Genomic DNA, 21,622 nt, shown 5'->3' with positions numbered 1-21,622 from the left:
GCAGGCTCTCTATGTCTCAAAGGAGCCTTTATTTAACAGGAGCTTGCAGATCTGGTGAGAGTTTGTGTTCCTGAGCTGAAACGTTTTTTCAGCCTGCGTGTTTCTGTCTGACTTGTCTTTATTTTTTACTGATAGAAATGATACTGCGAGTGTTAGTGTTCTTTTTTTTGGATTTCTGCAATGTATACAATGTCACACTAATGTAACACATGCCGTTGTGTTTCTACAATGCCATACTCTTGGGAGCGAATAGAAAAGAAACAAATGAACCCTAAAACCGTAGACCGTGTGTGCATGTGTCTTTTTTTAAATGGTTTTGTGAAAAGTCCTGGATGACGGATTTTCTTTTTTTTTTAAGTTGTGTCCATGTGTCAACCATTGTAAATATTCTCTTTGTCCCCGAAGAGGTCACCAAAACTGTCAGCTACTCATTTTCCTTAAGGCCACTAAGCACACGCCAGTCAATATATGTGAATGTCTGGGTGTCTTTGTGTGTGCATATATATGTGTGTGTCTTTATTGGTGTAGGGCAGCTCAGGGTGCATTTAGCACTAAGCAAATAGCAGTGGGAGCAGTTTGGTCAGTTGTGATTAGCCGTAGAGAAGCTGAAACATTGAAGGTGACTACAGTGGCACCACTAATGCCTGTGAATGTCACTGAAGCCAGGACACAAAGTTTTAGTCTAAATTTGTGTGCTTGCCTCTGGAAACTTAGTATTCAAAGACATTCCTAAGAGATCTTTTAAGGATTGTAATGTATTTTACAGATAACAGCCAGTTTCTCTCTCTCTCTTTTTCTGGCACTCTCTCTCTCTCTCTCTCTCTCTCGCACACACACACACACACACACACACACACACACACACACACACACACACACACACACACACACACACACACACACACACACACACACTTAATAGATAAGTATTCAAAGCCAGGTAAAAACTGCATTAATCTTTCTCTCTGCTTCAACAGGGGTGATTTACACTTCTGGTATCCTGGACTGTGAGACCAAAGACTCCTACTGGCTGACTGTCTGTGCCATGGACAGGGGGGTTCCACCTCTGTCAGCTTCTGTTGAAGTCTTCATCCAGGTATAGAATCCACTGCCTATTGAATCATTATGTTAAATACATTTACCCACAGACTTTTATAGCATTGAACATAACAAGCAGATAATTTTCCCTTGTAATTTTAAGCCTTAAATGGATGTCCCCAAAGTGCGCTATTACTAAATACACCTGGTACATGCTGCTGGTAGCAGTTTGGATGTCTTTTTGTCGTCAGAACTGCCTTATTTCTTGGAGACAGAATCAACAATGCTCTATTGGACTGAGAGCTGGTGACTGTGCAGGGCATTTGAGTACAGTAAACTCATGTCATGTCCAAGAAACCAGTATGAGATGATTTGAGCTTTGTGACATGGCAGAAGATGTGATCACTGTGATCATAAAGGGATCATCATCAGTCATCATCAATACTCAGAAAGGCAGTGGTGGTTAAACTATGTGGTGATTAAACTATGCTCTGTTTGTGGCCCAAGATATACAAAGGAAATATCTCCAAACCGTGACACCAGCAGTCTAAGCTGTTGACACAAAGCAGGGGCGTATGCTTTCATGTTTTTTAAGCCAAATTCTGACCCTGGTGAGGCCATACGGACTGTAGCCTCAGTTTCTGTTTCTTACATGGCTGGAAGGGCCCCAGTGTGGTCTTCTGCTGCTGTAGTCCATCTGATTGATTGATTGATTGATTGATTGATTGGTAATTTATTTCAACATGTGAACAATATGCAAGTACATTTAGAAAAGAATCTGCTTCGGCGTTCAACCTGTTGTGCATTCAGAGATGTTCTTGTATCCTTCTTTGCTGTATGGAGTGGTTATTTGAGTTACTGTTGCCTTCCTGTCAGCATATCATTTTGACCTTGTCTACATGCCTTAATGCATTGAATTGCTGCCATGTTTATGCCATGGCTGATTGGATATTTTCATTAATGAGCAGCTGAATAGATGTACAAAGGGCCAGTGAGTGTAGATACAAAACAAAAAAACAAAGTTCAAGTGATCTTTGTATGCCAAGTGCCATTAGATGACTGGTACAGCAGTCTTAGCCATTACTGAGCTTCTGTAGACAAGAAGTCTACAGGGTAAGATTGTTTTATATTCAAAATATGGTTTGCCAGTGTGTTACTCCCTTAATTTCACTTCCAGCATATCCAATTGCATTTTAATTGAAAGTATACCAGTTTTAGGTCATTTCAAGTTTATCTGTGTATTTATTGTACATGGAAAAATCATATTTAGTTATGCAGGGTACAGTTATGCACTTTTTATGCGTAACTTCTCGTTAACTACATTAAAATTATGTCAGGTTATAAACTTTTCAGCTTTTTTAACTGTAAAAGTAGCTTATTTTTCAATGGCAGTCACTGATAAAAGTTTACAGCCAGTCAACGTTACCCTCCAGGGTAATTTTGATGTTTATACTATAAAATTCTTGTAAAGCATTACATCCAAACAGTATGATGCCAAACGAGTGTGTTACTCTCTTGATTTCTGTACTCAGCACTCAGTCTGTAAGCAAGAGATACACTGTATGGGAATTCTCTGCTTCAAGTTTTTTCTAATTTATTTGCCCTTAAGTTTTTCCACCGTCTAAACACTCAAATACACACATAGTTGCTACATCACTGCTCCCCCTTTGGGGAAGAGTTCAGCTGTGTATAAAAGGGAAAAAAAGACAAGCAGCCTTTTCTGGCTTCAGGATATCCACGTGTGGTTATGTGAGTGGGTGCTTTACTCCCGGCCTATTCATCACATGGAAAAATGGGGAGATTAATCAGGCACAGGTGCTTCTGTTCACCGGCTGAACTGTCTTGGCTCTCTGTGCCTTCCAGCAAATGCTCAATCAACCCACTGCTTGCCATAAATATTCTAGATCTATGCTGTTAGAAGGGAAATTAATTTGGAGTGTGACATCTTTGACATTTTCTGGCAAATATATTTCCATTTTGTGATTGATAACATATCAACCCAGACCCAGACTGATTAACAAAGATACTAAAATCACAACAGAACAATATTACAGTGCGTGCAAATTCAGAGGGCTACTATCCATGTATTTGTTGCCATTCAAAGATCCAACTCAAATGATGAATATTTATTGCCTTTTTCTCCTCTTTTTCTCCTCTTTTTGCTTTGTTGTTTCATGTCTTCTTTTCTTCTTTGTCTCTGCTCAGGTAGAAGATGTCAATGATAATGCTCCCCTCACCTCAGATCCTATCTACCACCCGACTATCATGGAAAACTCTCCAAAGGATGTGTCAGTCATTCGTATTCAGGCGCAAGACCCCGATCTCACTGCTATACCCAGTCGTCTGAGTTATCGTATTACTGCCGGCAACCCGCAGAATTTCTTCTCTATTAATCCAAAAACAGGTGAGGTAGTGTGTGATGTGGTACTAGTGGAGTGGAAAGGAATGATGAAAGAAAGAATGGCCCCTCATAAATGCGCTTCAGGCATTTCATTAACAAGCTGGGATTAAACAGAACAACAGATATTACACAGATACGAGCTGTATGACAGAGAACAAAGAAATGAACTGTATCTCGCGTAACAGCATGCAGCTTCTACCTGATACTCCTCTGAGCTATTCACATGTTCTATTCACAGCAGTTATATTTGATTGTTTTTGATGATATGTATTTAAATGTTAAGCTGAAAAGGTGTAGAGTTAAAAAAAAACTGATGCTGGCTAAATGTTTGAGGAGTATTACTTTCAATTTGGAAATAGGATTTATTGAGATAATACCAACCCTGACAGAGGTTCACCATAAGCTCTCTATTAGATATTGGATCAGTGGAGGGTTTTAAACATACTGGGCTTATGAAATTATGCCCAGATAGCCTGTTGTTGTTTATTAAATTTGCTTAGAAATGCATGAGAAATTAAAGTCAGTGAATGTGTATAAAATATTTTGTGAAAGCATATTGTCTGCGATTAATTGAATAATTTTACTTCTATGCCAATATACTGTTATATTATAATATATCTGTTTGTGTGCGGGGATAAATTCTAATTGCGTGTTAAAACATGCTGATTTATGTATCAGTCAGTAGATATTTCATTTTTATGCAGTTTAATTGGATTGGGATGAGTGCATTTTTAAGGTGCGCCACTAATTTGGCATTGAACTCTTATAAATAATGTCAGAGTTGTGATGGATGCTTTGAGAGAGAATCAAAATAGAAACAAGAAAAAACAATCTTGTTTTGGTAATGGCGCTTATATAGCCTTGAGTCATACGCTGTTTCTAGAAGACAGACGTACCCCCACCATGCTGTCAAACATTAGATTGTTGGCTACTGTCTTGGACCCAAGAAGTATTGTGGCCATCGTTTTTTGTGGGGGGGGGGTTTGTGAAGGAAAGGTTGAGAATCAGCTAATGATACCCATGAATAGCAAGCTTAGTTAGCAAGATTAATCTACAGTTCTTTATGATGTGAGATAGGTTATTAGTTTTGGCTAGCAGGAAAAATAAGCATAGAACAAAAAATTTTTGACTAGGGATGTGTGCAACTGGTTGACTCAAGGTTTAAATGTTGCTATCCTTGCCAGTCAGTGCCAGAAATACTAGTTAATTAAGTGTACAATTTTAATTCTACAATGGCAGTCAGCAGGGCTGATGGTTGAGCCTCCATCTCTCTATCTTACTTTGTGCAAGAAAGTTGTAAACAGATGACAGTTGTTTTAAATGTGCTGTTCTGCAATACTTTAATACAACAAGAAAAAAAAGTTGCCGTATGTTAGGCTTTGTCAGGATAAACTGGAGTATAATTACATTACAAAAGCTAGGTGTACCATATTCTGCATCTGGATTTGGGTGCTAGCATTGAAAAAAAAAGCAAGGCTACTGCAGCTATCAATGCTATTAGCCAAACTCTATAAACTAATCAGACTTTGTGAGTGTGCACAATGGTATACACAATGCAAAGTTCATTTAATGCATGATTTGATCAACAAAGAATGTAATTAACATTTTCATATAGCTCCTAAAATGCACATGAAATATTTGTTAGGTCAATGTTTAATTTTGTCCTTTCAAAGAAAAGGACAAGATATTTTAGAGTTTAAACAAGACAGCGCTGCAGTTGTGACTAAAAGTGACCATTCTGGTGATTAAACATTTCTTTGTGCTTAAAGTAGTAATACGAATAAAGACAAAACCTGTTATTTGTAGCAAACCTTGACTTGAGGTTTTTATGAAAAATGGATGCATGACTTTTGGAACCAGCAACTGGCAAACCCCTGGAGACTCAAGTAAAATGAGAAGTGGGCCACAGTGGTCTAGTAATCAAAGATTTGGTCATTTTCAGGCTTAGTCTGGAGTCCCAACTGTCACTGCCTTAAATTTATCAGGCGATTTATCAAATTTATCACAGCTCCCCTGAGGCCACAGAAGGCTGTATATATTTCTTCACATATCTGGTAGAAGATCTGTAAATAGACTAAGTTGCAATATGCGGGAACTTTAGTTTTCTGCATTTTTTCAGATTTGTATTGCAACCTTTTAACTTTTTTATGCACTTCTTTTTACACACGTGTGTCTGTATATGCAAAAAATCGTATTTAAACATTTACACATTTGAATTTCATATGCATTTTTAAGAATTTCTTAAAAGAAGCCTGACAACTGAATATCAGCTCGCAGATCCTTGTCAAACTCTCCCTTTACTTTTCACAGAGCTTCTGTATAAAAATGCTCTATAGTAAATATTCAGACAATCTATTTTTAAATGAATGATCAATTTATACTAATATAATGGACACATTTGAAAATTAGAAGAATCACTCAAATGTCTCTGAAGAATACAAATATAATCAAAGAAAAATAAATACATAAATGGTAAGTTTGATGTATTTCAGTTTTGGCTGTCAAGTTTGTCCCCATGCATTCTCAGTACAAGCATTGCTTGACGCTTATATTAAAGAATTATTGAAGAGGTAAAATGTTTTATTCAAATCTAGTAGGAAAAAATGTGAAGTCTTTGCCATCTCTGCCCTAGATTAAGTAGTGAGTGTTCTAATAAACAACAAAAGGAAAATTTCAGCTGTTACAAGGACAACTTTTCAGATTCAAAGAAATGTCAGTAAAGTGTTCTGAAACCAGGAGCCTATAGGTAATGCAGCAGGATCTCAGTGATCAAGATTATAATAGAAAGATTTCACTAATAATATGCTGCTGCATGTTCACCTTGTTTGTAAATGTTAGGGGAATTTCCATGTGGCGTCCTCTAATCCTCTGAATATTCCTCTATGCATTATGGCTATAATATTGACATTATGTAGGGAAATGGAGGGGGCTGAAACAGGGTGAGGGGACTAATATTGATCCTATTAGCGAGACGCTGATCCTCAAAAACTCATTACTATGTAAACTGTATCCAACACAGGCATTCTCAAACATAGGTATGGTCGAATAGTCAAAAGAATTTCCCTCCTTTTCATAATCAATTTTCCTTTGATGTTGGTGGAAAATGTCATGTACACTAGACACATAAGACATGCCATATTGAATACAATGTTCAGAAGATCGATTACAAAATATGCATCTTACTTAACCTCTTTGCTAACCTCATTTGCATACAAAAGAAAACAAGCAGTGCAATATTTTATATATATATATATATATATATATATATATATAACCCCACCCCGAAACAACAGAAAACCTTAGACACACCTTGATCAATTATTATAGGTCACAAAAGCTCATAGAAATCTGTGTTTTTCATGCAAAAAGCATAAGAAGCAGCATTACATGCTACACAGTGCAATGTTCATAGTTCAGCTGCTGATGAAAATTCAAAACAGTTAATGGAAATGGAAAATGCATCTATAAATAACATTTAAATGATCTGCATCACTTTGTCAGTTTCATTGATCTTTTTCACGAACAGTCGGACGGGTATGTGATGTAATTATCTTCTTTCCTTTCATAAAGGATAGCCACGTGTATACTACACTAAAGGAGGTAATAAAGGAAGCACTGAGGCACCGTCCCTTAATATTTCAAGAATTCAACTGAGATACTTCTGCGTCAGTTCCCTCACTCGGGAAGCTTAACTGTTTGACTGCAAAATGTTGTGTACCTGTAACAGTGAGTCAGAGTGAGTCATTGTGAATGTTTTAAAGTACCACTGATGTTAATGCTGTCAGTGCAGGTTCAAAATTATACTCAGTTAATTTACTTTTTAGCAGATTACAATACACATGCAAGAGCTGTATCTACAAATAATGTGTGTATGTGTCAGAGAGAAAAGAGACTCTGTGTGGTCATTTAATCAATGGATTAATTGGTTACAGCTTTGTTGGGTCTGTTGCAGTGAGTCAATAGAGATGACGCCACAACCGCAACATACAGCTGTATAAAAATAATTTGCCTTTGTGTGTATGATTGTGCGTTTCTGTGTGTGTGTGTGTAAGCTGTATTTCTTTTGTGCCAGTGTGCATGTCACAGGGGAGAGTTTCTAGCCATCTGAGCCCAGTTTTCTGTCTCTGTCTAAAGACCCACAGTATTCTGTTATCTGTTACTCATTAATTTTATACATAGAAACTCATTGATGACAGTATTGTTTCCAGTGTGATAAATGAACTACAAAAGACACACTGGGTTCCACCAGCTTGCCAAATCCCATTAAATAACACAAAAAATATGTTTTCTTTTGTGGATAAACTTGACTCTGCAGCTTTAGGAAAACAGTCACAAGGTTTGAATTTGAATGCATCATTACCATAATTTCTATTGTTTTGTGAGTGACAGTGCCACCGTGTTAGTTTGGTAATAAGACATGCATGAATGGGGAGATGCATTCAGTTTAAATCAATCCTCACTGTTTGCACAGTCAGAAACTTTCCATGTACCAGAGTGATTTCATTGGATAAACAAAATCTAGCTGATTGATTTGCTTTCAGGATGCAAGTGGCAGCAAAAACTATGAACCTGAACTGCTGAAAAACTTCTTGAAGTTTTAGATTGTTTTTCAAAACTAGGTTTGGGGTGCTTCAAAGTAATATATTTTTCAGGTTTACTCTGGAAGTGTCATTTTGATGGGTTTGAGGTAGCACAACAATTCCCAAAATGTATTGAAGCCAAACTTTGAATGAGTGCAAAGTGTGTAAATGTGCTGTGACAGCTTACAGTGCTGTCAGTTTGTCTCTGGCTGAGTGAGTGAAGCCTACCTCCTTTGGGGAGGAAAACAGAATAGATAAGTGTTGACACAGGGTGTTAGATGGAGTGCTTCTTGTAAAAACACGCATGTTTGCAGAGTGCCATGGTGGCTGTGTGACCTTTTTTTTAAACAACCTTCTGTTCGATTGAATTGGTTTTGTTATGCCAGACACTTGGGTACACACACACACACACACACACACACACACACATACATATATATATACACACACACATACATATATATATACACACACACACATATATATACACACACACACATATATATACACACACACACACACACACATATATATATATATATATATATATATATATATATATATATATATATATATGTGTGTGTGTGTGTGTGTGTGTGTGTGTGTGTGTGTGTGTGTGTGTGTGTATGTGTATATATATGTATATATATAGCCTGAAAATGACCATATGTATGTCTTGCCCTATGGTGTGAGGACGACCATGAGGAAGTTTGTGGATCAGCCTAAATCTTATTAATGTTCTTTAAGTGGGAAATACACCCCTCATAACACAGTATGTAATTTTGGATTGCCCACAAGGTTCCACTGCTCATGAAGGCAGATACAGGCCCAACTCAGTTTGTCAGTGGACATTTAAATGATTCAGAGAAGGCTTGGTAGAAAGTGCTGTGGTCAGAAGAAACCAGAATCAACCTTTTTGACATCATGTGAAATGCTGAGTCTGACCCAAAAAACACAGACCCCCTCAGTCATTTATGGAGGTGGAAACATTATGCATTGGGACTGTTTTTCTGGTATGGAACAACTTCTCTGCATTGAGGGGCCAATTGACAGGACCACGTAGCATAAAATCACGGATGAGAACCTTCCCTGAGCCAGAACACTGATGAACATGGGTTGTGGATGGGTCTTCCAACATGACACTGACTCAAAACAGGCCACCAAAGTAACAAAGGAGTAGCTAAAGGGGAAGTACATTAAGGTCTCGCCTAGCAACTCTCCAGACCTCAATTCTATAGAAAAATCTGTGGAGGGAACTGAAATCTTGGAGTTGCCAAGTGTCAGCTATAGGATTGTCTGTAGAAAGTGTCTGTAAAGAGGAATGAGCCAAAATCCCTCTTGAGCAACGCAGTATCACCGACAAATGTGTAATAGACATGCCAGTCCACCGTATCCAGTTCACAAATACATATTTCACTTAATGACATTCAAATCACTTTAGAATTTGAAAGTTTTTCTTCAGTATTTTTAGTTTTTTGTCTTTCTCTATTAAAATGAAACGAACCATAAAAGTTGTTCATTTCTTTGTGAGTGAACCAACTTAAAAAATTATCAGAGGACCAAATAATTATTTCCCCCACTGTAAATATGCTACTTATGAATTCTCCCCATTGAATTCTTCCTGATTAGCAGACACGTGACAAGAAAGTTGGCAACAAAATTTAAACAAATGATAGAAAATTTTAAATAAAAAGGGACGTGTAAAAAGCACGTTTTCCACATTATGTTCCAATATCAAACAATAGAGGGAACCAATGCCACTTAAATAATGTATTGCTGTTGTATCCATCACGTTAACCTTGTTGATTTTTATTTTATAACATAAAGCAAAACCTGTCAGTTTTGTGTAATATGTAAAAACAAAAAGTCATAATTTGTCATTGGATCAAACTGTCTTTGGGAAAATTACAATCTTTCTAATGAATCGTTTGATTTTGATTTCTACATCTTAAAGGGATTAAAAAAAAGGAAGATGTTCCAGTATGAATACTTCAAACTTGAAATTAAAAATTAGTTTTTTTAGTGTAGCTCGAATTAGAAAATAAATGAGGTGTTATGCGGGTAAGAAGAAAGCGGTGAACTGAAGTTTGTATAATGATTTAAGACAGACCACTGGACCATCACTTTTTGTGTGTGCATGTGAAAGTATGGGTGGTGAATTTTCAAATTATTGCTTCTTTGTCCAATTAAAACTGAGTGTAGTATGACTGCAGATGTGCTGCAAGCTGTAGATCATTGATTTTTATCAGAGTTGTTATTCGCGCCGTGTTCTGCTGAACAAGCCCCTCCTCCTCCTTCCAGTCTGTCTCCCAGAGCTCATGACCGCTGCTTTAGATTTACTCCTAATTTGCTTAATTGAAGTTAGCCTGCATAACAAGCTCAAGGTGACACTGTGATATGTGCAAGCTTGTGAATGTGTGTGTGTGTGAGAGTGTGTGGTGTGTATGTGTGCGCACACCAGGATTTTAGTCTACCCATTGAGCGTTTACTGCACAGCATTTTAGGCACCCAGACTAATCCTACCCCTCTGCAACGCTTCATTACACCGAAACAAAAACACTCAAGCACCACCAGTCACCAGTCAAGCACACTTGCTCTAATAACTTCACATAAAAGTGCACGCAGAGGGATTTCTGTAATATATACTTTTTAGTTATTGTGTGTGTGCGCTGTGTGTATATGGATGTCATTAGTTGCACAGACATGCTGTTACTCTTTAATTATAAGCACCTGCTGTGAGTGAAAAAAAGGATACTGCAGTACAACAAAGAGAATTTTTTTTTTTTTACTGAAACAAGAATCATCAGTGACTTTTTCCCTTTTGCATTTGTTTGTGCATCTTGGGGTAAAATAGCTCCAGGCTAAGACAAATGTTGACTTACGGTATCTTAATGTCCCGAATCTGCTTATAGATCAATGCTTATGTTTCTTCCTTAGTTTCCTTGTTTGTACGAGTAATGTCTGAGGAGCTTTTTGTTTTTACTGACTGAATCTGGCAGTTATTAAGAAAATTCAGTTACTTTGCTGGGGCTTACCTTCCTATTAGGGACAAAAAGCATGTGGCCTCATTGTAAATCATTTAGGCAGGCAGCGTTTTGAATAAGCAGTGGGAAAGGTTTCCAGGAATTGAAAGCTAATCAATATAGCATACTATGAAAAATCCTCAGCTACTATGAACTAAGTGAAAACATGGCTGTATGTGCATATGTGTGTGTGTGTGTGTGTGTGTGTGTGTGGGGGGGGGGGGGGGGGCTTTTTAGTTGTATAATGAAAGAACGTTAATAGTTAAATCAAATAATAGGGGAAAAAAAATAGCATCAAGAGAGTATGAAGTTGTCATTGTGTCTGATTTCCAGTGAAGCCTGATACAGTTTGTCACACCATCCAACCAACATCTGAATGAAGCTGATCGATCAAAGCTATTATGTGCTGGTGGCTTGAAAGCCAACTAAATGACCCTCAGTTATCCAGTACCATTTGTGCTGAATGTGAATGGCTCAGTTGGGGTTGTAGTATGTAGTTTTTTTGGTGATGCTTACATGCATGCGGGCTTACGCATGCATAAATAAAGTGACTCTAATGACAGATATATTTTTTTTTTCTATAAAGCCAGTGCATATTGTCATGTACAGTAAATGTATAGTGCAAGCAATAAAAGCAGTTTTTATTTGTTATATACAACTTTGCTTTTCTTTTTCTTTTTTTAAAATGATTTTTAGGTCTGATCACAACAACAGCGAGGAAACTGGACAGAGAACAACAAGCTGAACACTTTTTAGAGGTACAGTAAAGCCTGAACCGTATTCATAGGTTCATATTGATATTATTTATCCAGGCCTGCCACTTGCCATAACCTACTATTAACAAAGACAGGGTGGAGGACAACCCTGGCAGACCCTCAAGGCTCCATAAACTGTGATGAATGGCTGTAGTTTTGGGCCCCAGGTTTGGGATTTTCTAAATGTAATCATTCATCATTGGTTATCTTCTCCACTCAGGACGGGAACAGGGAGGAGAGGAGTTGGTCTGCCCAGCATTTGATAAGTGCAGACACTAGGCATACAGATAGCTGGGTGATTACCATTTCTGTTGCTCCTGCAGCTCTGCATACAGATGAACCTGATAATCACAGATTCTTGACTTTGTGGACATGAACAAACTTCTATTCCCCCACACTTCGCTTACAACTTATTAAATGCCATTGAATTCACGAGCACTTTGCCTTTCTACAAAATGGAATGAAATAACCTGCAGTTGACCCACACGATTGCACCTGTGCGCTTTTGTTATGTGTTCTATTGTATGCCCGAATTGCCAATTGAGTTGTCCAGACTCATGCTGCCTTGTTTAGCTCCCATACTTAATAAATGTATGGCAGCACACTACAAAGTGAAAGAAACAGTAGAGAGAAAACTGCCAAGAAAATATACTATTGTGGCCAACTTGGAAAGAAACAAGTAAAGAAGTCTTTGTTAAAACATTGTTCTGAATATCACCCATGCATGCCACCCACTGCTCAGCCTGACTGCTTATGCTGTCTGTAATTAATAGCCTAGTGAAGAGTCAGGCTGGCAGCAATGGTGTTCACCCCTATCTGATCCAATTGATCCGTGATCAGCCCTCTGCCACCGCCTCCAGGGGATCAATAATACAAAGAGATTTCCCGTGAGCTCAGCTCCACGTGGCCCTGCCGTCACACAGCATGAGCAAGATTTACGATATCAATAAAATGTATGTGCTCCCTAGTAAAATCCCATGCATTTGTGTGCTTGTGTTCACGTTTTTCCCAGATTACAGTAATAGATGGCCCGGTGACCACACGCCAATCTACTGTGTGGGTCATAGTTCACGTCCAGGATGAGAACGACAACCCGCCCACCTTCCCAGAGGTCACCTACCGCATCAGCTTGCCCGAGCGAGACAGGAACAAACGCGGGGAACCCGTGTACCGTGTCTTCGCTTACGACCGTGATTATGGCGCCAATAGCAACATCACCTACAGCATCATTAGCGGTAATGAGGACGAAAAGTTCAGTATCGACCCCAGGACTGCTATGGTGTCGTCAAAGAAGATGGTGACAGCAGGCAGCTATGACATCCTCACTGTGAGTCTCTCATATCAAATATAAAAGCTATCCTCGTTTTTAAAAGGAAAGCCTGTATTTGAAATCTGTGGGGAGATATGGCAGACAAAAGCCAGCACTCAGTAACAACAGTCTAAATTGCTGAAACGGCCTTCCTTGAGATAAGACTTTAAGGCACAGTGCTGCTTTTTTTCCATGTCTTGAGTGCTGCGTTTTCAATTCCGTTTCTTACAAACTAATCACAGCCAGTGTGCGCTTGTTAGCTCCTAAGGCTCTGCTTTCAGGGAAAGTTGGCAGAAGCAAACGCAGTAACTTTGCCATGTTTCATCAGGCAAAAGCCCAGGTACTGGAGCACACACATTATTCTATTGCCAATAAATTCAGCAGCAGAGTGGAGGGGTTGTGGGGTGGAGTGGTGTCGATGGATACTAGGTGGCATGATAGATCTTAGTTGATCTAGCATGAAAGGGTACTTGTGGTCAGACTAATATTACAAACAAACACAAATTGCATTTTTTGCATCCATATTTATACACTGGCCAAACTAGTATTGTATTTGTGTTGGGTGCGAAAAAGGCAGACTAAGCTATTGAAAGCCAGGTAGTGAGGCTCATCTCATTAATCTGCATTTGTTGGGATCAAAGTTTTTGTATGGATGGGATGTTATTGCTAGGCTATAGATGTAGTTAATCCACTCTAGGGGCAGTCAGTCAGTGCAGTGGTGATCAGTATAGATTATGATTGTAGGTTTCGTGGTCTATGAAGTGGAGAGGAAAGAATTCTAATGTACTCAAAGTTTTTGGTTGGCCTGAATACATGCATACTAATAGCAAGTAGTGGTAAGTCCTCCATTTGCTTGTGTTGGTATGGTGGCCCTGAAAGGTCAAATGCATTGCAACTCAAAAAACAGAAAATAGAAAAACACTGTAAAATCAGACAAAACACAACAGAAATGGAAAGAAAATTAAGCAAACATCATGAAACGAAATAAAAGTGTTTCTAGAGGGAAACAATAATGTGGTGGAACTACTGCAAAGAGTAAACGGCTAATACCAAACGTGTATCTACAATATTATATGAATCATGTGATTTTAATGCACATATTGATATGCAGCTTTTTCTTCTTTACATTACCGATGAACCCTCTGCTTCGTTTGAGTGTGTCTCAGTGCAATCCTTCGCATGTTTTGGTTTCTGTCACTCTCACAGCTTGTTTTGTTTCATGATTTGTTATTTGTTTGTTTGTTTTTTATATTTCTGTTGTTTTTCATTCAGCACCCTGAGGCAACTGAAATTGTCATTTTTCTATTTGCTGGTGGTTTCATAAGTTGCAGTCCATTTGATCTCTCAGGGCTACCAAACTAATTTATCTATATTGTTCCTTCTCTTAGATAAAAGCAGAGGACGGTGGCGATCCGCCATTATGGTCTACTGTTAAACTTCATGTAGAGTGGATTCGTAAACCTGCCCCCTCACCAGTGCCCCTACTGTTCACCCAGCGGTACTACAATTTCTCCATTTCGGAGACAGCTACTGTTGCCCAGCCAGTGGGAGTCGTGGCTATCAGCCAGTCCAGCACACCTGTCTGGTTCACTATCATTGGTAAGAAAATTAATATAAGATACTGAACTAACAGAGAGCCAAAGGACAGTACATACTCTGAATTTTCTCATAAAAGTGTCCTGGTTACACTAATGAAAAGTTACAAAGTGTTTCTCGATAGTGAGTTAGTAATAAATTGTTCTAGTTTTCATCATTATTGTCTTGACTCTGGTAAAAAAAAACAGATCTCCTCCCTGGTTTTTAATAGAACAACTAAGGAATATTAACTTTTATTTGATAGTTAACATTAAATAAAAATGTAGAGCTGTTAAATCAAGAAAATATGTTTAATATTTAATTGTTCTTTTTTTAATAGACAGAGAAAATGCAATGTGCAAATGTTTTTCCCAGTTCATTCTTAGTGTTAATGTTAGATGAGTAATCGTACAGAAACGGTTATTCATATTTCAGATAGTTTTAAAAAATAAAAGCATTGGGGATATTTTATTTCAAACTTCCAGAAGTAAGCTCTTATCACCCACCCTTAGCTTAAGTATTCTAATGAAAAGTCAATTTGTATCACTTAGTGACACATATATATGTAAAAACGTCAAGAGGTCAACTTTGCAGTGCTGTATATAAATCATCCAAACCTTTGATCACAGGGATATCCAGACTTCATGAATATTTATATTCTCTTTTTTCTTTCCTCTCTCTCACCTTTAAGGCGGGCGCCCTGCCAGAGAAATGTTCTACATTCCTCAGAATGCATGTGGAAGAAACTGCTCGCTTGACACAGGTCGGGTCAAAGCTAATTTTGCCACACCTTTTCCCCCAAATGCTGCAGGTTTGAAGAAATTAAGGAAATCAAGGAAATGTAGCACGCAGTTCCATGACCTTGTTTAGCCAAAGGCAGAAGTGATCGATCTGAGTTTGGAATAGTAATCTCACACAGCTCCACTAATACTATGCGGTATCATTATCTCTGCCCACACAAGACAGGTTTGTGCTATTAGTTCAGCTACATTGTAGCTACTTTGGAAAGTTGCTGCATTTCTGATAGAAGCAGCCTGTAATGATACTGCTCCCCCTTCCATAAGGCCTCCATACAGTATTTTTATAAAACAACAGGCTATTTTAATGTTTCCACTTAAGGCTGAATTCAAATGCACCTCACTGTTTTTTAGCAGTTATGGATAAACCTTACAGTGACTAAAACAAGTACTAAGAAATGTGAGAGGAATTGCTCTTACAGTATAAATGACCCTTCAGAGATTTAGCACCCACATTTTCAGATGCTCCTTAGATTTACAAAACTTCACAGAGCTCTAGCCCAGTGCTTTACTGTCAAGCCCGGCAGCATTAGTATTTCGGATCACTCTCACTGCTTTGTGCATCATTGGTCAGCCACTGCAAACAACTGTGGAGCTGAAACTGCACTGGAGCGTTTAGCAACTAAAGAGGCAGATTGTATTCCTCTGGTGGAGACCAAAGCCAGATCTGAAAATATGGGATACTTTGCTTACATTTGTTAGGGGCTATGTACAGTTTGAGAGTTTTGCATATAATTGCTTTTTTGTACTGCATTTCTTTTGAATCACACTAGAGAAATATTTGTTCTTAATCATTTTTATGGCACTGAATGTGATTTTGTGATATAGATAGACAGAAGAGTTTGATTCTTATACGGCTTTCTTATCGGGCGTGCTCTTCCTGGATTAATAACAGAACTCTGAGGCATCATTCCACCCTGACAGGAAAAGAAACTAGTGATTACATGCTGTAATTTTCTTTTTTCTCAATGCTGTGAGACTGATCCCTCGTAGTGTTGAATTGACCCACTGCTCTGCCATGAAAAGTAGAACAAAAAATAAATAAACAATGTGAGATCCTGTATTTTGCTCCCACTCAACACGCATCAGTGGTTGTGTGAAAAATGCCCAATCAGTATTCATATGCTGAGGGGTGCTCAGGCTCCCAGATATCTCGGGAGAGAAGCTGGAATGAGAGGAAGGATGGTACCGAATACCTAACACATATCACTCCCCTCCTTCACTTTAATCAAACATTAAGCCTTTAAACTGTACACTCGCCGCCCGTGGAAAAGACCCTGCTGCAGGTTTTTGATCTCTGAGATGGGTTGTGTTTTGGAGTGATAAGACAGATGTTTGCGTGGCTGTTAACAGCTCTCAGGCTGCCAAGTGGGTTTGGTGCTACATCACATTGCATTTCAGTTCATTTTATTTCACAGTCCCTCCAGCTCCAGACGAAGGCACCTGGCCAAAACAATTACACAGTAATAACTTAGAGCACCTGAGTCTTATATGCAGTGCGAATACTAAAAGGCTGACACTAAGTGTGTGTACGGGGGATGGGTGTGTGTGTGTTCATTTATTCCAGGGAGCTTTGACATGCAGTTTGACCTCCAACTGGGGGTGGGGACTCTAGTCGTGGCCAAGCCCCTTGATGCGGAGGTGCAGTCTGTGTACAACATGACGGTACAGGTGACAGATGGGACCAACTTTGCCACAGCACAGGTACACAGAGTTTTGATTTGTTATGCACTGGCGCTGCCTCTCATACGCCCCAGACCCACATCAAATTAAATTATTGTTCCCTCTTTTCACGGGGAACTGTTTACGCTCAGCTTCGCTTCCTCTGCTTGCGCTCGGTTTTTCTGAAATTATCTCATACTGACTATGAAATGTGCTTTTGTTGCCCTGCTTTGACATTCCCTGTGCTCCTGCTGTCGGGGCTCCCCTACTGGGTATATCTTGTAAGGGAAATCCTTGATATCAGAGAATTAATGGGATTACTCTGGACAAATAAAGGTCAAGATACAAAAAGAACCTCATGCCTCTTGGAGAACGCTCGCTCTGGCTTACCAGTCTGCCATTAATAGGGCCTTGTCTTAATGCAAATAGTGTTCAGTTGTGTCTGAGCCTTGCATTTACTCTACAATTGGATTGAGGATTGTCAGTTACCGAAGCTAATTCGACTCCAAGTCTCCTATCACTGTTTGCCACTACGCTGACTATGCAGATTTCCCCTTTCCTATCTCTTCATCATTCAGGTGTTCATTCGAATACAGGACAGCAACGACAACCCTCCAGTTTTTTCTCTACCAGCTTATGATGTCAGCGTATCTGAGGACATACCAGTTGACATGGAGCTGCTGCGGGTCAGAGCATCGGACATTGATGAGCGTGCCCGTTTGAGCTTCTCCATCTATGGCAGCGTAGACCCAGCCAGTATGAGGCTGTTTAGGGTCAATCCTGGCACAGGAGTTGTCTATACTGCAGACAGGCTCGACTATGAAGCCCGGACACAGCACATCCTCACTATTATGGTGGGAAAGGAAGCATGGATGACAATCTGTTCGTGTGTGTGTGTGTGTGTGTGTGTGTGTGTGTGTGTGTGTGTGTGTGTGTGTGTGTGTGTGTGTGTGTGTGTGAGCTTGGATGTTACTGTGAGTCTCTATGCGCCACTGTGCTATCCAATAAATTATGTCCGTTTTGGCAACTGTGTCTGCCTCACTTAATTTTTGCTGATTTTGTTCTTTTATCACCTCGTACAGCTCTATCCATATTCATCTCTCGTTTGCTGCTTTAGGTCAAGGATCAGGAGTTTCCATTTAACCGTGACCTAGCTCGTATCCTGGTGGCAGTGGAAGATTCCAATGATAACATTCCCTACTTCACCAGCACCGTATACGATGCTACGGCCTACGAGACTTTTTCTGTCGGCACGTCTGTAGTGCAGGTGACGGCTCTAGACAAAGACAATGGGATTAATGGGCAGCTCACCTATACTATAGAAGCAGGTACGGTCCAATGTGCAAGAAGATTATTCTCCTTTTGATTTGTATCTGTGCTTGTGTTTTAAACAGTGTAGTGACCTGTGATTTCTTTTTGTATCCTCCTTTAATAGTGTCTGTAACCTTTCTGCTACTTTCAGGTAACACCGGTGGTGTGTTTGGCATTGATAATACCACAGGCCTTATCTTCATTGCCAAGGAACTGGACCTCACTTCTTTAGGCTTTTACACCCTCAGTGTGCGCGTCACAGACAGTGGATTTCCCCCATTAATGGCCACCGCTTCAGTTCGCATTTCCTTGATCCTCTCAGACTTCTCCAAACCGAAATTCTCTCAGAAGGAGTATCAGGCTGAGGTAAAAAAATAAATAAATAAAAAATAAAGTTAGAGATAAATTACTGTCTGAAGGGAGAAGGCTGGAGAGGGTGGGAGAGATAGGAGGAATAAAGACAGCTTGGAGGCGGTATGTGTGTATAGAGGTTAAATGTCTAGACAGATATACAGGAGGTAAGAACGGTATTTTTCAGGAAATGGTCTATACAACTCACTCAAGTTCTGAAAATCTACCTGTATATTTCTGCTCTTTGGCTTTATAGATTATGGAGAACAGCAAAACTGGAACTTACGTGATCACTGTTAGCGCCCTCAGCCGCTCAGCACTCATTTATGACATCACCAGAGGCAACGAGGAGCGCTGCTTCTTTATTAACCACCATACCGGTGTAATCACTACACGCAAACCGCTGGACTTTGAGGTTTGTTAATGTTTTTTATTTTTTGGTTATATATTAGATGTATAGATGCTTAGCAGTCAAACAGTGGGTACGAGGGGCTTCCGTTCTGTCCCAAGTGCATTTTGTAGGTGTGCCTTTGACCCAAATATATAGTCAGTCATAAAGAATTATATTCAGCCAAAAAAAGCAACAGCAAACAAGCAGTCCTGGAACAGATGGTGTGGCCCTCAGAGCCGTAATCAGCATTACATCTAATCACTCACTGTGATTAGATGAGAAAAAAGTAACTGAGAGTGCATAAATATGCAGAGGTTCTCCAAGATGCTTCTAACAAGCTGTCATTTCAGTCACTTGTTTGAATATACCCTGAGGACAAGGTATTGTTGGAAAGGGAAAGGATGGTAACATGAAATATTTATGTGATTTAATTTCTATTTCCAAAGATTTATAGCATTATTTTTAAAGCCACTGTCACGTTCTTCTTTATGCAAAAAAAAGCTGGCTTTACATCGGATCTAAATTGAATTAGTTTTTTAAACAATTTCACTGGATTTCTTTGCTTTGCCAGCAAACAACATCTTACTTTCTGGTGGTGCGTGCCCTGAGCATGGCTGGAGTGGAAGCCAGCACCTCCGTCATCATACAAGTAGTAGATGTGAACGACAGCCCACCTGTATTCCAACAAATCAGGTATTAGTTGTTGTATCAGTTGTTGAGTGTTAAAAAGTGATTTTCTCAACCGACCTAAGAAATATTTGACTGACATCAGCGTTACCTTTTTCTCCTAACAGGTATGTCGGCGTAGTCAGCGAGGCTGCTCCAATCAACAGTGTGGTCCTGGCAGAGGACGGTAACCCTTTGGTCATCCAGGCAACTGATAAGGATCGCAACCACAATGCCCTGTTAGTGTTCGAGATCATAGGTGAGACTGCTCGGATGTTCTTCAGCGTGGACTCTGGGACTGGATCGATCCGGTAGGTGATAATGCTGTGCAGAAGTTGAATCACTATTGATCTGATTAATTTCCTTATAAGTTGATATATAATGGGTTTGTTTAAATGATTTTTAGAACGATTGCCAGTCTGGACTATGAAACCTTCTCTGAGTTCGTCTTTCGGGTTCATGTTAGAGATAGTGGCCAGCCTCCACGGGATGCTGACAGCCCAGCAGAGGTACTTATAAAGGTAAGCAAATAACATATGAATCAGCTTTCATTGTCTCATAAACAACTCTTGACTCACTTTGAGTTCTGCGTTATCGTAGTCATTTCTCAACATTATTTTCACTCCCTGTGTACCACGTCTTAGGTGATCAACATCAATGACTCGCCCCCTAAGTTTTCCCAGGACACTTACGAGACAATCCTCTTGTTGCCTACCTACATGGGTGTAGAGGTTCTTAAGGTTAAGGCTCTTGACCCCGATATGACCTCTGACCCCACACTTAACCCTGACAAGTCTATCACACCACAGCTGCTTTACTCTTTGGTGGATAGCAATGTGGAGTTCTTTTCTGTTGAGCCATACACTGGACTTGTGACCGTCATCAATCAGAGCCTCAATAAAGACCGTTATCGCTTCAATGTGAAGGTAGGTCTTTAGTGGACATGACATACCATTTGAAAGTCTTTTCATCATTCTGCTATCTGGACTAAGCTGGGCAAACATAATAATGATTTCCTCCAGAAGGTCAGATTCCTGGGTCAGTGCAGAGTTGTGCACATAGAGCCCAAAATTATGTGGTGACTTGTTACGGGATACATCATCTGCATGACTCAGGATTTTCTGACCCAGGATTACATCCAGAATTATTTTACTGTTTTTATTAAGAAAATAAGGGCAGTCAAATTGAGCTAAGAAAAAAACCTCCAGCATTACATTCTCTGCCATAGCTAATTCTGACTCATTTATCTTCTTTCTTTAAGGTTTGGGATGGACGTTTTTCCAGCATGACACTGGTCACGGTGCTTGTCCGAGAAGCTATAGACAGCGGAATTCTCTTCACCTTCCCAGTTTACTTTGCCTCCATCCCAGAGAACATACCCAATATCACCTTAGCGACTGTGGTGAGCACAGTTGGTCACCGCCTCAACGAGCCACTCAAGTACACTCTGCTGAACCCCGTTGGGCGCTTCAGCATTTGGCCCACTTGTGGAGCAGTGTTCACTACCGGTGTGCCTTTTGACAGAGAGGAGAAGGACAGTTATGAATTGGTGGTGGAGGTCAGCAGGGAAGATGAAATATTGAGGGTGGCTAGGGTGATCGTGCAAGTACAGGTAGGTATGGAAATCATCTGCCTGCAAGCATGCTTCTAGTTGTTGCTTTTTCTGTCCATCCTTCACACTTACAGTAATGCAGACTTGGGCGTATTGGGGCAGTCATGTGTTTTCAATTCTTTTGGTTTAGAATGCTTTAAATACGTTTTAC

General features: G+C 39.6%; 1 protein-coding gene across 1 annotated transcript in view; it reads left to right on the top strand.

Annotated features, from left to right (window-relative positions):
* Positions 1-21,622, top strand: part of fat3b (FAT atypical cadherin 3b) — a 67,688-nt gene that overhangs the window by 10,471 nt on the left and 35,595 nt on the right. Inside the window, exons 4-19 of the mRNA XM_080307109.1 lie at positions 978-1,096; positions 3,244-3,442; positions 11,739-11,800; positions 12,810-13,124; positions 14,495-14,705; positions 15,373-15,444; positions 17,046-17,182; positions 17,719-17,994; positions 18,258-18,468; positions 18,603-18,817; positions 19,059-19,217; positions 19,765-19,886; positions 19,988-20,170; positions 20,266-20,380; positions 20,504-20,785; positions 21,121-21,471. Of these exons, the coding sequence (XP_080163235.1) occupies positions 978-1,096; positions 3,244-3,442; positions 11,739-11,800; positions 12,810-13,124; positions 14,495-14,705; positions 15,373-15,444; positions 17,046-17,182; positions 17,719-17,994; positions 18,258-18,468; positions 18,603-18,817; positions 19,059-19,217; positions 19,765-19,886; positions 19,988-20,170; positions 20,266-20,380; positions 20,504-20,785; positions 21,121-21,471 (3,029 nt within the window). The remainder of the gene's footprint in view (positions 1-977; positions 1,097-3,243; positions 3,443-11,738; positions 11,801-12,809; positions 13,125-14,494; positions 14,706-15,372; positions 15,445-17,045; positions 17,183-17,718; positions 17,995-18,257; positions 18,469-18,602; positions 18,818-19,058; positions 19,218-19,764; positions 19,887-19,987; positions 20,171-20,265; positions 20,381-20,503; positions 20,786-21,120; positions 21,472-21,622) is intronic.

Source organism: Astatotilapia calliptera, chromosome 10 (genome assembly GCF_964374335.1).
Source record: "Astatotilapia calliptera chromosome 10, fAstCal68.1, whole genome shotgun sequence".
Taxonomy (NCBI): Eukaryota; Metazoa; Chordata; class Actinopteri; order Cichliformes; family Cichlidae; genus Astatotilapia; species Astatotilapia calliptera.
Note: the sequence above shows the minus strand (reverse complement) of the source record. Positions and strands in the feature narration are given on the sequence as shown.